General features: G+C 45.9%; 1 protein-coding gene across 3 annotated transcripts in view; it reads right to left on the reverse strand.

Annotated features, from left to right (window-relative positions):
- Positions 1-497: 497 nt before the first annotated feature.
- Positions 498-16,173, reverse strand: part of LOC139250701 (zinc finger protein 229-like) — a 103,850-nt gene continuing 88,174 nt past the window's right edge. For 2 of the 3 annotated variants that reach the window (XM_070873076.1, XM_070873075.1), the window contains exon 3: positions 498-1,971. In XM_070873076.1, the coding sequence (XP_070729177.1) occupies positions 663-1,862 (1,200 nt within the window). In that variant the 5' untranslated portion in view covers positions 1,863-1,971 and the 3' untranslated portion in view covers positions 498-662. Of the gene's footprint in view, positions 1,972-7,927; positions 8,210-16,173 lie in introns of those variants that run through there. The other variant, XM_070873077.1, reaches the window with a different exon arrangement.

Below are 16,173 nucleotides of genomic sequence, written 5' to 3' on the forward strand. Positions count from 1 at the left end.
AATCCGTGTTCAGTATCTCTAATGGCCCCTTCCCTTTCCCCATGATCGAAAACAGCATCTCTCAGGATCCCTTCAAGCACCTTCCCATAATCGAGGTCACGTTGATGGGCCTTCAGTTCACGATTTCTGACTTGTGCCCAATTTGGAAAATGGTAACTACGTGTGCTATCTTCCAATCTCAGGGAACAATCCCTGACTCTACTGAGCTGTTGGAGATATGGGCAAGGGACTGACAGAGCACCTGTCCCATCTCTTTAAACACCCATGTCTGGATATCATCCACACCTTACACGCATCAAGATTAACCCGCATGGCGACTTTGCTGTCAGTGAAGAGAGATGAGAATGACCAAAGTGCCATTTGGCCCTCTCAGTGTGACCCGAAAGGACTGTGTCCAGACTCCCCCCATACGATCCTCCCCCAGATTGTCCTCTCTGAGCTCCAGCCAGCTGATGCTAAACACTCCGGTGGGAAAGACAAAAATCCACAGCAATGTGTTGAAAGCAACACTAATTTATTTGAATATATCACAAATATTAAACTCCAGTCCAGTTACAGGCGTTATTAACATCAGCGGAAACAAACTCCAACTGTCAGAATGAACACGATTCAGTCAGAATGTGATTAACAGCAGCAATAACAGCAGAATCCAACCCCTGCAATCACTTGTGAACTCGCTGGTGTGTCAGCAGGTTGGATGATGTAGTGAATCCCTTCCCACACTCCGAGCAGGTGAATGGCCTCTCCCCAGTGTGAACTCGCTGGTGTGTCAGCAGGTGGGAGAACCGAGTGAATCCCTTCCCACAATCGGAGCAGGTGAATGGCCTCTCCCCAGTGTGAACTCGCTGGTGTGTCAGCAGGTGGGAGAACCGAGTGAATCCCTTCCCACAATCGGAGCAGGTGAACGGCCTCTCCCCAGTGTGAACTCGCTGGTGTGCCAGCAGGCTGGAGGACTGAGTGAATCCCTCCCCACACTCGCAGCAGGTGAACGGCCTCTCCCCAGTGTGAACTCGCTGGTGCCTCAGCAGATGGGAGAACTGAGTGAATCCCTTCCCACAATCGGAGCAGGTGAACGGCCTCTCCCCAGTGTGAACTCGCTGGTGTGTCAGCAGGTTGGATGATGTAGTGAATCCCTTCCCACAATCGGAGCATGTGAACGGCCTCTCCCTAGTGTGAACTCGCTGGTGTGTCAGCAGGTGGGAGGGCTGAATGAATCCCTTCCCACAAACGGAGCAGGTGAATGGTTCCTCCCCAGTGTGAACTCGCTGGTGTGTCAGCAGGTTGGATGATGTAATGAATCCCTTCCCACAATCAGAGCAGGTGAAAGGCCTCTCCCTAGTGTGAACTCGCTGGTGTGTCAGCAGGTTGGATGACTGAGTGAATCCCTTCCCACAATCCGAGCAGGTGAACGGCCTCTCCCTAGTGTGAACTCGCTGATGAGTCAGCAGGTTGGATGATGTAGTGAATCCCTTCCCACACTCAGAGCAGGTGAATGGCCTCTCCCCAGTGTGAGCTCGCTGGTGTGTCAGCAGGTGGGAGGACCGAATGAATCCCTTCCCACACTCAGAGCAGGTGAACGGCCTCTCCCCAGTGTGAACTCGCTGGTGTGTCAGCAGGTGGGAGGACTGAGTGAATCCCTTCCCACAATCAGAGCAGGTGAACGGCCTCTCCCCAGTGTGAACTCGCTGATGTGTTTCCAGCTGGGACGGGTAGTTGAAACGTTTCCCACAGTCCCCACACGGTTTCTCCCCAGTGTGACTGCGCTTGTGTCTCTCCAGGTTGGATGATCGGCTGAAGCCTTGTCCACACACAGAGCACGTGTAGAGCTTCTCCCCGCTGTGAACAGTGCTTTTTGCTTCCATGGTCAAAGGCCGATGATATTCAGGTCCCGATGAATCGAGTGACTCCGTCAGATCTTAATGTGATGTTTGGTTTGAGCCTCCGGTCGACAAATCCTCCCCGTTTAATACCCTGTAAGTGAATTTCAAACAAGAAAAAGGGTGGGTGAGAGAGAACCCACAAAACACAAAGGCAGGTTGTGAAATTGAGCTGAATGAACCTGGTTATTTGTGCGGCCGTCAGCAGAAAAAAAAGTAAGCATGAAAGCTGTCGGATTGTCGTAAAAACCCAACTGGTCACTAATGTCCTTCAGGGACGGGAACCCACCACCCTAAGCCTACACAAGACTCTGGCCTCTATGGGAGGAGGGAGAGGTGGGCGGGGCGAAGAGGAGGGACTTTATACATCTGCAGGTCAACCAGAACTTTGACAGAACCTCCCAAACCTAGAACCTCTCCCACCTAGATGGACCAGGGCAGCAGGTGCATGGGAAATCCATCACCTCCAAGTTCCACTCCAAGTCTCTCACCATCCTGACTTGGGCATATATCACCGTTCCTACATTGTTACTGGGTGAAAATCCTGGAACTCCTCACCTAACAGCATAGTGGGAGGACCTTCACCACACGGACTGCAGCGGTTCGAGAAGGCCCACCATCACCTTGTCAAGGGGCAAATGGAAATTGGAAATATATTCTGACCTTACTAGCGACACCCACATCCCAAGAAGGGCTTAAAACAAATCTGCATACTGAACGCCTGTACAGAAATACTTGTTCCTAAACCAATACTCTTCTACATTGTGCGGGCAGTGTGTGTTTCGCAGCTTAATCTCCCCTAGAATCTACCGCCATTGACAGTCTCTCATCGGAAATTGTTGGGCCCGACTGGGCTCAGAGGTACTGGGGGTGAAACCCAGCAGTTTCTCCCCACCCCCCCCCCTCTCCACTCCAGCACAAACTGATGCAACAAACAGACCCACACAGGAGGCCAGGGAGCGACTTCCGCATCCAGTGCCCACCCTGATACAGAGCGGCTCTGGATTGGTCGCTCTGTGTTTCCAGTATCGATGCACTTCAGATCAGCCTGTGAGGGAGAAGGGAATAGAGGCTTATGCTGATAGAGTTAGAACCATCGAATCAGAGAATGGTTACAGCACAGAAGACCGTTCGGCCCATCGAGCCCGTGCCAGCTCTCTGCAAGAGCACCTCAGCTAGTCCCACTGCCCCGCCCTTACCCCACAGCCCTGCAAATGTTTTTCTTTCAGGAACTTATCCAACTCCCTTTTGAAAGCCGTGATTGAGTCTGCCTCCACCACCCTTTCAGGCCGTGCATTCCAGATATTAACCACTCACTACGCAAAAAGCTTTTTTCTTGTGTTGCCTTTGGTTCTTTTGCCAATCATCTTAAATCTGTGTCCTCTGGTTCTCGACCCTTCTGCCAATGGGAATAGTATCTCTCTATCCACTCTGGCAAGACCCCTCTTAATTTTGAACACCTCTATAAAATCTCCTCTCAATCTTCCCTGCTCTAAGGAGAACATAAGAAATAAGAGCGGGAGTAGACTATTTGGCCCCTCGAGCCTGCTCCGCCATTCAATACGATCATGGCTGATCTGATCATGGGCTCAGCTCCACTTTCCTCCCACTCCCCATAAACCTTTATTCCTTTATCGCTCAAATATCTGTCTATCTCCGCCTTAAATATATTCAATGACCCAGCCTCCACAGCTCTCTGGGGCAGAGAATTCTACAGATTTACAACCCTCAAGAGAAGAAATTCCGCCTCATCTCAGTTTTAAATGGGCGACTCCTTATTCTGAAACTATGCCCCTTGGTTCTAGATTCCCCTATGAGTGGAAACATCCTCTCTGCATCCACCTTGTCAAGCCCCCTCAGTATCTTTTATGTTTCAATACAATCACATCTCATTCTTCTGAACTGCAATGTGCAGAGACCCAAATTACTCAACCTTTCTTCATAAGTCAACCCCCTCATCTCAGGAATCAACCTGGTGAACCTTCTCTGAACTGCCTCCAATGTGAAAGTATATCCTTCCTTAAATACGGAGACCAAAACTGTATGCAGTACTCCAGATGTGGCCTCATCAATATCCTGTACAGTTGTAGCAGAACTTCTCTGCTTTTATACTCTATCCCCCTTGCAACCCCAGCTTCTCCAGTCCAGGTAACTGAAGTCCCTCATCCCTGGAATCATTCTCGTAAATCTTTTCTGCACCCTCTCTAAGGCCTTCACATTATTCCTAAAGTGCGTTGCCCACAATTGGGCATAATACTCAGGTTGAGGCCGAACCAGTGCTTTGTACAGGTTCATCATAATATCCACACTTTTGTACTCTATACTTCTATTTCTAAAGAAAGTACTGTCTAATGTAATACAAACAGGGACAGGGTCTAGTGTAATATAAACAGAGGCAGGGTCTCGGGTGATATTTAAAATTAGTCCCGGTGCCACGAGCTAGTGAGCACAGAAATAGGAGGATAGAGCAGATGACTGCGTGGCTGGAGAGATGGTGCAGGTGGGAGGGGTTTAGATTCCTGACGCATTGGGACCACTTCTGGGGGAGGTGGCACTGTATAAGCCGGACGGGTTGCACCTCAACAGAGCCGGGACCAATATCCTCGCGGGTGGGTTTGCTAGTGCTAGGAAGGGTTTAAACTAGTTTGGCAGGGGGATGGGAACCTGAAAATAGATTCAGGAGGAAGGGAAGTAAAGCTAGAATTAGAAAGCAAAAATGTAGAAAGTGAGTTTGAAGGACAGAGTAAAAAAGCAGGAAAAAAGTGTAAAAAAACAAATTTAAAAGATCTTTGTCTAAATGCACATAACATTCGTAACAAAATAGATGAGTTGACGGCACAAATAGATACAAATGGGTATGATCAGATAGCCGTTACAGAGACATGGTTGCAAAGTGACCAGGACTGGGAACTGAATATTCAGGGGTATTTGACAATTCGGAAGGACAGGCAGAAAGGAAAAGGAGGTGGGGTAGCGCTGTTGATAACGGATGGGATCAGTGCGTTAGTGAGAAACGATATTTGCTCAGAGGATCAAGATATTGAATCAGTTTGGGTGGAGATAAGGAATAATAAAGGGAAAAAATCACTGGTGGGCATAGTCTATAGGCACCCTAACAGTAGCTACACTGTTGGACGGAGTATAAATCAAGAAATAATGGAGGTTTGTAATAAAGGAACGGCAATAATTACGGGTGATTTTAAACCTCATGTTGATTGGACAAAGCAAATTGGCCTGGGGAGCCTTGAGGAGGAGTCCATAGAGTGTATCCGGGATAGTTTCTTTGAACAGTACGTTGCGGAACCAACCAGGGAGCAGACTATCTTAGATCTAATACTGTGTAATGAGGCAGGATTAATAAATGATCTCGTAGTAAAAGATCCTCTAGGAATGAGTGACCATAATATGGTTGAATTTCAAATTCAGTTGGAGGGTAAGAAAGTTGGTTCTCAAACCAGGGTCCGAAGCTTAAATAAAGGAGACTACAATGGTATGAGGGCAGAGTTGGCTAAAGTGGACTGGGAAAATAGACTAAAGAATGGGACGGTTGATGAGCAGTGGTAGATAGTTAAGGAGATATTTCATAACCTACAACAAAAATATATCTCAATGAGAAGGAAAGACTGTAAGAGAAGGGATAACCATCCGTGGCTAACTAATGAAATAAGGGACGGTATCAAATTGAAAACACAGGCATACAACATGGCCAAGACTAGTGGGAGGCTAGAGGATTGGGAATTTTTAAAAGCCAGCAGAGTACGACTAAAAAAAATGATTAAGAGGGAAGATAGATTATGAAAGTAAACTAGAACAAAATATAAAAACAGATAGTAAGAGTCCTTCATAGTAGAAGACACTAAAAACATCCCAATAGTGGATAATCAAGGGGCTGTAGGTAGGGAGGAACGTAATACAATCACTATCACTAATAACGTAGTATTAGATAAAATAATGGGATTAAAGGCGGACAAGTCCCTTGGTGATGGCTTGCATCCTAGGGTCTTAAGAGAAGTGGCTGCAGAGATAGTGGATGCATTGGTTGTAATCTACCAAAATTCCCTGGATTCTGGGGCGGTTCCAACAGATTGGAAAACCGCAAATGTAACGCCCCTATTTGAAAAAGGAGGCAGACAAAAAGCAGGACACTATACTATAGACCAGTTAGCCTAACATCTATCGTTGGGAAAATGCTGGAGTCCATTATTAAGGAAGCAGTAGCAGGATATTTGGAAAAGCATGATTCAATCAAGCAGATTCAGCATGGTTTTATGAAAGGGAAATCATGTTTGATAAATTCGCTGGAGTTCTTTGAGGATGTAATAAGCAGGTGGATAAGGGGGAAGCAGTGGATAGAAACATAGAAACATAGAAAATAGGTGCAGGAGTAGGCCATTCAGCCCTTCTAGCCTGCACCGCCATTCAATGAGTTCATGGCTGAACATGAAACTTCAGTACCCCCTTCCTGCTTTCTCGCCATAACCCTTGATCCCCCGAGTAGTAAGGACTTCATCTAACTCCCTTTTGAATATATTTAGTGAATTGGCCTCAACTACTTTCTGTGGTAGAGAATTCCACAGGTTCACCACTCTCTGGGTGAAGAAGTTTCTCCTCATCTCGGTCCTAAATGGCTTACCCCTTATCCTCAGACTGTGACCCCTGGTTCTGGACTTCCCCAACATTGGGAACATTATAGAAACATAGAAAATAGGTGCAGGGAAACATAAAGCAGGACACTATACTATAGACCAGTTAGCCTAACATCTATGTGGTGTATTTGGATTTCCAGAAGGCATTCGATAAGGTGCCACCTAAGAGATTACTGCATAAGATAAAAGCTCACAGGGTTGGGGGTAATATGTTATGGCATGGATAGAGGATTGGCTAAATAGAAAACAGAGAGTCGGGATAAATGGGTCATTTTCCAGTTGGCAAATATGACTAGTGGAGTGCCGCAGGGATCGGTGCTGGATCCTCAACTATTTACAATCTATATTAATGACCTGGATGAAGGGACCAAGTTTGCTGTTGATACAAAAATTGCGAGAACACAAAAAATCAGCAAAGGGATGTAGACAGGTTAAGTGAGTGGGCAAACATTTGGCAGATGCAGTATAACGTGGTAAAATGTGAGGTTATCCACTTTGGCAGAAATAATAGAAAAGCAAATTATAATTTAAATAGAAAAAAATTGCAAAGAGCTGCATTACAGAGAGACCTGGGGGTCCTTGTGCATGAAACACAAAAAATTATTGTGCAGGTACAGCAAGTAATCAAGAAGGCAAATGGAATATTGGCCTATCTTGCAAGGGGGATAGAGTATAAAAGCAGAGAAGTCCTACTACAACTGTACAGGGTGTGGGTGAGACCTTGAGACCTGGAGTACTGCGTACAGTTTTGGTCTCCGTATTTAAGGAAGGATATACTTGCATTGGAGGCAGTTCAGAGAAGGTTCGCTAGGTTGATTCAGGAGATGATATGAGGATAGGTTGAGTAGGCTGGTCCTATACACATTGGAGTTCAGAAGAATGAGAGGTGATCTTATTGAAACTTAATGATAATGAGGGGGCTCGACAAGGTGGATGCCGGCCATTTAAAACTGAGATGAGGAGGAATTTCTTCTTTCAGAGAGTTGTAAATCTGTGGAATTCTCTGCCCTGAGAGCTGTGGAGGCTGGGTCATTGAATATATTTAAGGCGGAGATAGACAGATTTTTGAGTGATAAGGGAGTAAAGGGTTATGGGAAGCGGGCAGGGAAGTGGAGCTGAGTCCATGATCAGACCAGCCATGATCTTATTGAATGGCGAGCAGGCTCGGGGGGTCAAATGACCTACTCCTGCTCCTATTTCTCATATTCTTATGTAATTGTGTGAACATAAACTCAGAACTGAGCAACGCCTTTCGGGGAGATGGTGAGAAATCCGAGATGTGGGGAGTGAGAATAAATTATCTGATACATTGCTTTCCGCACTAGGACCCGGTTGGAAACAGACACTGACATCATTCACTTTGTTCCTGCACCAAGATGGCCGCGCATGCGCTGTGCTACTCACTGAATCAAGATGGCTGAGCACTGAACCTGCCTTCCTGCACGAAGATGGCTGCCGTTAGCCTGGCCTGTGACCGGGAGAAAGCCCCGAAGCTGCAACCGTCGATATTCCGGTTATTATTCCGGGCTTGCGGCGGGCACCGGTTGTTTATAAAGCCTCCCCGGCTCCCCGCTGGTCCATTGCTCCCCTCCGACCCGCTGAAAATGACAATTCTGAGCAGCCTATACTACACGTGGCTCTTCCGCCATTACACGGACCGCGCATGCTCAAACCCCAGGCAGGACCCGCCCCTGCGCAATGAGCTCCTGTAGTCTGGGTGCGGCACATTCTCGCCCGTCGTGCATGCTGGACAAAAGCCCCGCCATTGACATCCTGCATTTGTGACTGGAACAGGATTTACTGTGATTGCATTGGGCACAGAACCATGCTCATTCTGGCAGTTATTGTTTGTTCCTGATGATCTTAATAACCCCTATATGTGAGCTGGAGATTAATATTGTCTATAAATGTTGAATAAATCAGCTTTGTTTCAAACACAGTGTGTCGAATATTTGAAGCAAAAGATAGAAATAAGAAAAGTAAAAGCGGAGGGCAGCAAAACCCAAGTCAAAAATGAAAAAGGGCCACATTACAGCCAAATTCTAAAGGGGCAAAGGGTGTTAAAAAGACAAGCCTGAAGGCTCTGCGCCTCAATGCGAGGTGTATTCGTAATTAGGTGGACGAATTAACTGCGCAGGCAGCAATTAACAAATATGATATAATTGGCATCACGGAGACATGGCTCCAGGGTGACCAAAGCTGAGAACTCATGAGTAATCAGCATTCAGGAAGGATAGATAGAAAGGAAAAGGAGGTGGGGTAGCTTTGCTGGTTAAAGAGGAAATTAACACAATAGTAGGGAAGGATATGGATGATGTGGAATCTGTATGGGTGGAGCTGCGGTATACCAAAGGGCAGAAAACGCTAGTGGGAGTTGTGTACAGACCACCAAACAGTGGGGTCGTGGACAGCATCAAACAAGAAATTAGAGATGCATGCAATAATGGTACAGCAGTTATCATGGGCGGCTTTAATCTACATATAAATGGAGCTAACCAAATTGGTAGCAATATGGTGAAGGAAGATTTCCTGGAGTGTATTTCTAGACCAATATGTCGAGGAAACAACTAGAGGGCTGGCCATCCTAGACTGGATGATGTGTAATGAGAAAGGACTAATTAGCAATCTTGTTGTGCGAGACCCCTTGGGGAAGAGTGACCATAATATGGCAGAATTCTTTATCAAGATGGAGAGTGACACAGTTAATTCAGAGACTAGGGTCTTGAACTTAAGGAAATGTAACTTCGATGGTATAAGACGTGAATTGGCTAGAATAGAGTGGCGAATGATACTTAAAGGGTTGATGGTGGATTGGCAATGGCAACATTTAAAGAGCACATGGATGAACTTCAACAATTGTACATCCCTGTCTGGAGTAAAAACAAAACGGAGAAGGTGGCTCAACCGTGGCTAACAAGGGAAATTAAGGATAGTGTTAAATCCAAGGAAGAGGCATATAAATTGGCCAGAAAAAGCATCAAACCTGAGGACTGGGTGAAATTTAGAATCCAGTAGAGGAGGACAAAGTGTTTAATTAGGAGGGGGAAAATAGAGTATGAGAGTTAGCTTGCTAGGAACATAAAAACTGACAGCAAGCGCTTCTATAGATATGTGAAGAGAAAAAGATTAGTGAAGACAAACGTAGGTCCCTTGCAGTCAGATTCAGGTGAATTTATAATGGGGAACAAAGAAATTGCAGACCAGTTGAACAAATACTTTGGTTCTGTCTTCATGAAGGAAGACACAAATAACCTTCTGGAAATACTAGGGGACAGAGGATCTAGTGAGAAGGAGGAACTGAAGGAAATCCTTATTAGGCGGGAAATTGTGTTAGGGAAATTGATGGGATTGAAGGCCGATAAATCCCTGTGGCGTGATAGTCTGTTTCCCAGAGTACTTAAGGAAGTGGCCATAGAAATGGTGGATGCATTGGTGACTATTTTCCAACAGTCTATGGACTCTGGATCAGTTCCTATGGACTGGAGGGTAGCTAATATAACACCACTTTTTAAAAAAGGAGGGAGAGAGAAAACGAATAATTACGGACAGGTTAACCTGACCTCAATAGTGAGGAAAATGTTGCAATCAATTATTACAGATGAAATAGCAGCACATTTGGAAAGCAGTGACAGGATCAGTCCAAGTCAGCATGGATGTGTGAAAGGGAAATCATGCTTGACAAATCTTCTAGAATTTTTTGAGGATGTTTCCAGTAGAGTGGACAAGGGAGAACCAGTGGATGTGGTGTATTTGGACTTTCAAAGGGCTTTTGACAATGTCCCACACAAGACACTTGTGTGCAAAATTAAAGCACATGGTATTGGGGGTAATGTACTGACATGGATAGAGAACTAGTTGGCAGAAGGAAGCAGAGAGTCAGGATTAACGGGTCCTTTTCAGAATGGCAGGCAGTGACTAGTGGGGTGCCGCAGGGCTCAGTGCTGGGACCCCAGCTATTTACAATATACAGCAATGATGTAGATGAATGAATTTGTGTATTATCTCCAAGTTTGCAGATGACACTAAACTGGGTGGCGGTGTGAGCTGTGAGGAGGATGCTAAGATGCTGCAGGGTGACTTGGACAGGTTAGGTGTTTGGACAAATGCATGCAGATGCAGTATAATGTGGGTAAATGTGAGGTTATCCACTTTGGTGGCAAAAACATGAAGGCAGAATATTATCTGAATGGCGGCAGATTAGGAAAAGAGGAGGTGCAACGAGACCTGGGTGTCATGGTACAATAGTCGTTGAAAGTTGGCATGCAGGTACAGCAGGCGGTGAAGAAGCAAATGGTATGTTGGCCATCATAGCTAGGGGATTTGAGTATAGGAGCAGGGAGGTCTTACTGCAGTTGTACAGGGCCTTGGAGAGGCCTCACCTGGAATATTGTGTTCAGTTTTAGTCTCCTAATCTGAGGAAGGACGTTCTTGTTATTTTGAGGGAGTGCAGCAAAGGTTCACCAGACTGATTCCCGGAATGGCAGGACTGACATATTGGGAAAGACTGGATCAACTGAGCCACTCGAGTATTCACTGGAGTTTAGAAGGATGAGAGGGGATCTCATAGAAACATATAAAGTTCTGATGGGACTGAACAGGTTAGATGCAGGAAGAATATTCCCAATGTTTTGGAAATCCAGGACCAGAGGACACAGTATAAGGATAAGGAGTAATCCATTTAGGACTGAGCTGAAGAGAAAATTCTTCACTCAGAGTTGTTAACCTGTGGAATTCTCTGCCGCAGAGAGTTGTTGATGCCAGTTCATTGGATATATTCAAGAGGGAGTTAGATATGGCCCTTACAGCGAAAGAGATCAAGGGGTATGGAGAGAAAGCAGGAAAGGGGTACTGAGGTGAAGGATCAGCCATGATCTTATTGAATGGTGGTGCAGGCTCGAAGGGCCGAATGGCCTACTCCTGCACCTATTTTCTATGTTTCTCCGTGATCAGAGGAGAGTAATTGATTTTCTGTTACCGACTGTTCCATTTTAGTGCTTTTTCTTACTCTAACTTACATCACTTCTCACCTAGTTCGCCTTCTATCATATCAAACCTCAAACTTGTTCCGTTTGAATACATGACTTGTGGTTGTAGTAGACTTAACTGCAATGTCTCACTGTAAACTCAGCTGAAATCCTTTGAACCACCCCTTTATTGGACTGTCTTGCATAATATTTGAAATCCGTTACTTTCTGTATCTGTTAACCCGTTTTTGGAACCGATTTAATTAAAAAAAACTCACCCACACATTTTGCATGTGATAGCCTGTGAAATATTTTAATATTTGTAATTATCATTGTCACAAACTCCGTTCCTTAGCCACCGACTCCATCCCTCTCCCCAACTTCTGTCTGATGCTCAAGCAGACTGTTCGCAACCTTGGTGTCATACTTGACCCCGACATAAGTTTTTGACCACATATCCTATCCGCAGCATAACTAAGATTGCTTATTCCACCTCTGAAACATCGCCCATTTACACTCATCCTCTGCTGAAGCCCTCATCCATGCCTTTGTCATCTCTGGACATGACTATTCCAACGCACTCCTCCCACATTCTACCCGACATAAACTCGAGTTGATCCACAACTCGGCTGCCCATGCCCTAACTCGCAACAAGTCCAGCTAACCCATCACCCTGTGCTCGCTGACCGGCATTGCCTTCTGGTTAAGCAATCAGTGGGTGTGGTCTAGTCATGGGTGGAGATTTCTCTGTATCTGACCCGTGTTGTACGTGCCCTAGGAGTATTTGAGGCAAGGTAGAGGAAGATATACTCTGTGTCTAACCTGTACTGTAGCTGCCCGGGAAGTGTTTGATGGGACTGTGTAGAGGGAGCTTTACTCTGTATCTCACCCATACTGTACCTGCCCGGGGAGTGTTTGATGGGACTGTGTAGAGGGAGCTTTACTCTGTATCTCACCCATACTGTACCTGCCCGGGGAGTGTTTGATGGACTGTGTAGAGGGAGCTTTACTCTGTATGTAACCCATGCTGTACATGCCCTGGGAGTGTTTGGGATACTGTAGACTGAGATTTACTCTGTATCAACCCTGGTATTGTTTGGGACAGGATGGAGTGAGATTTACTCTTTATCTAAGCCGTGCTGTACCGGTAGCCATGAAATCAGTGGTAGAGATAATGCTAGAATCGATTATTAAGCACGTGGTAACAGGGGACTTCGCAAATAATAACAGGATTGGGCAGAATCAACACGGATTTATGAAGGGGAAACTGTACTTGACAAAACTGTTAGTGTTTTTTGAGGTTGTTGTTGGTGTTTCGGACAGTGGGGTAACGCCCCTTTGGAATGTTGCATTCCTTTCTGCCACTTTTGATCGGTTCACACTTTCCGGAGTTTACTACTCAGCCTTTCTTGTCATTGTCGCTTGATTTATCCTCTTTAGTTATTTTCATTATTTTGAATTATGTTGATTAACAGTATGATCCTTTAGGTTCTAGTTTCTTTTTGGTAAATTGGATTCTCTGATGCCCCCTGTTTATTGTGTCTAGACCGCTGTGCCTTTGTGTATCATTCTGGACACTGATGCAATGCTCTGTTTTTAGATTAGATGTGGGGCTGGGTTAATATGGGTAATATACCTTCTGTTCTAGCTTCCTCTTTTTAGTTGTTTGGGTTTTCTCCTGTCTATTATTTGCTGTATCAGAGAGGCTGTGACTTTGTGTGTCATTCTGGACACTGATGCCTTGCTCTAATTTTATTCTGGATACTGGTGTACCATTCTATTTCTAGGGTTAGGGCCTTTGTTGTTTCGGACAGTGGGGTAATGTTCCTTTGGAACGTTTATGCAAGTGTTTTATTAATAATTAAATTGATGGTAAATTGAATTGTGCCAAGAGATTAAATTGATGGAGATTGGATTGTATTTATATACAGTCCTTCTTAGGGGGTTGTTGATTTAGGCAGGGTTATCTTTTGCAGGGGGGGACGGGGGAGGGGGGTTGTCATTTAAAATTGGTTATTAGGTGGGTTGTCAGTTCCTTACTATGTATTCAATTGATTCCTGTGGAGTTAGGGAACTTATTAATTGTAAATAAGTCAACTGTATTTTTTGGATTTATTGTTAATATTATCAGTGTTCTAAGTTAGGGATATTAATTGGGGAGTTATTGTTATTGTTTAAGCCATTCAAGGATTCTGTGGAATCAGTCTGTTGGAAACGGAGCCTTGTTGCTGCTGTTGGGCAGAATGCTGATTGGTCACAGTGTGGTGCCACATGTCCCTGAGTCTGTGTCTTCCCATTTTATTCATTTAAACATTTGTAAATTTGCAGATTACGTTTCGGTTACATGGCGGGCGGGGGGGATTTGGTGGGTTTGCTAACATTTTTTGGTTGTGGAGAGTGAGTCTGTTGTTTATTTATCGGGTTGGAGCGAGCGGTGGCTGAGGAAAAGAGTGTTTGAAGACCAGGCCCTCAAACCTACCACCAAGCTCATGGTCTACAGGGCTGTAGTAATACCCGCCCTCCTGTATGGCTCAGAGACATGGAGCATGTACAGTAGACACCAAGTCGCTGGAGAAATACCACCAATGTGTCTCCGCAAGATCCTACAAATCCCCTGGGAGGACAGACGCATCAACGTTAGCGTCCTCAACCAGACCAACATCCCCAGCATTGAAGCACTGACCACACTTGACCAGCTCCGCTGGGCAGACCACATTGTCCGCATGCCCGACACGAGACTCCCAAAGCAAGCGCTCTACTCGGAACTCCTTCATGGCAAATGAGCCAAAGGTGGGCAGAGGAAACATTACAAGGACACCCTCAAAGCCTCCCTGATAAAGTACAACATCCCCACTGACACTTGGGAATCCCTGGTGAAAGACCGACCTAAGTGGAGGAAGTGCATCCGGGAGGGCGCTGAGCACCTCGAGTTCATCACCGAGAGCATGCAGAAAACAAGCAGGCAGTGGAAAGAGTGTGCGGCAAACCTGTCCCACCCACCCCTCCCCTCAACGGCTGTCTGTCCCACCTGTGACAGAGACTGTAATTCCCGTATTGGACTGTACAGTCACCTGAGAAATCACTTTTAGAGCGGAAGCAAGTTTTCCTCGATTCCAAGGGACTGCCTATGATGATGATGACCTCCATTTGTTGAGGCCGTTTGTTTTGCTGGGAACCCTGATTTAATTTTTTTGAAAAAAAAATTATTTTTGTTTTTGTGCAACTGTATCTTGCTGTGGGGTCTCGGTTAGGTTGTGTGTGTGTGGGGGGTCTCGGTTAGGTTGTGTGTGTGTGGGGGATCTCGGTTAGGTTGTGTGTGGGGGGGGGGGAATCGCGGTTAGGTTGTGTGTGGGGCAGGGGCTCAGTTAGGTTGTCTGTGTGGCGGGCTCTCGGTTAGGTTGTGTGGGGGGGGTCTCGGTTAGGTTGTGTGTTGGGGGGTCTCGGTTAGGTTGTGTGTGGGGGGGGGTCTCGGTCAGGTTGTGTGGGAGAGATCTCGGTTCGGGGTGGTCTCTTTAATTTTTGTGGCTTTTAGGGATTGAGTAGTCGGGTCACTTTGTTTTTAGTTATTTCTGGGCCTAGTGCCGATTAAAAGCCTCAGGCTGGATTTAACATGCGGCGGTTGGAGTGGAGGTCTTGTTGTTCCCGGGGAAGGGATTGGTCTCCGGATTTTGAAGGTGGTTGATTTTAAGTTGCTATTACCTTCTTTTGGGAAGATTGAGTTATGTACTTTGATGTGCTGATTTTTATTTTTAAGAGTTTAAATGTTTAGTTGTTTTTTGTTATTTTTTTAAATTTATTTTAACAATGTTTTTGGGTGAGGGTTGTTTTAATGAGTAATTCAGTTGTAGGATGGGGAAGGGGGGGTGTTATGTCCTTTTATGGTCTTAGCGGGTTGATCAGGGTCCTTGCCGCGTTGGAGGACCGCATGGCGGGAGGGGGGAGGGAGAATTTAGGAAGCACTTTTTCCTTTGATTGTTTTTAAATTTACTTTAATAAATCTTGTGTGTGTCATCATCACAGGCAGTCCCTGGGAATCGAGGGAGACTTGCTTCCACTCAAAGTGAATTCTCAGCTGACTGAATATTCGAGGATCCACAAAATCCTACAAATCCCGAGAGGACAGACGCACCAACATTAGCGTTCTCGACCAGGCCAACATCCCCAACATTAAAGCACTCACCACACTTGATCAGCTCCGCTGGGCAGGCCACATTGTCCGCATGCCCGACATGAGACTCCCAAAGCAAGCGCTCTACTCGGAACTCCTTCACGGCAAACAAGCCAAAGTTGGGCAGAGGAAACGTTACAAGGACACCTTCAAAGCCTCCCTGATAAAGTGCAACATCCCCACCGACACCTGGGAGTCCCTGGCCAAAGACTGCCCTAAGTGGAGGAAGTGCATCCGGGAGGGCACTGAGCACCTCGAGCCTCGTCACCGAGAGCAAGCAGAAATCAAGCGCAGGCAGCGGAAAGAGCGTGCGGCAAACCAGTCCCATCCTCCCCTTTCACTCAACAACTATTTCTCCCACCTGTGACAGGGACTGTGGTTCTTGTATTGGACTGTTCAGCCACCTAAGGACTCATTTTACGAGTGGAAGCAAGTCTTCCTCAATTCCAAGGGACTGCCTATGATGAACAGTCCAATAAGAGAATTACAGTCTCTGTCATAGGTGGGACTGGTTTGCC

This window comes from Pristiophorus japonicus, unplaced genomic scaffold (assembly GCF_044704955.1).
Source record: "Pristiophorus japonicus isolate sPriJap1 unplaced genomic scaffold, sPriJap1.hap1 HAP1_SCAFFOLD_416, whole genome shotgun sequence".
NCBI classification, from domain to species: Eukaryota; Metazoa; Chordata; class Chondrichthyes; family Pristiophoridae; genus Pristiophorus; species Pristiophorus japonicus.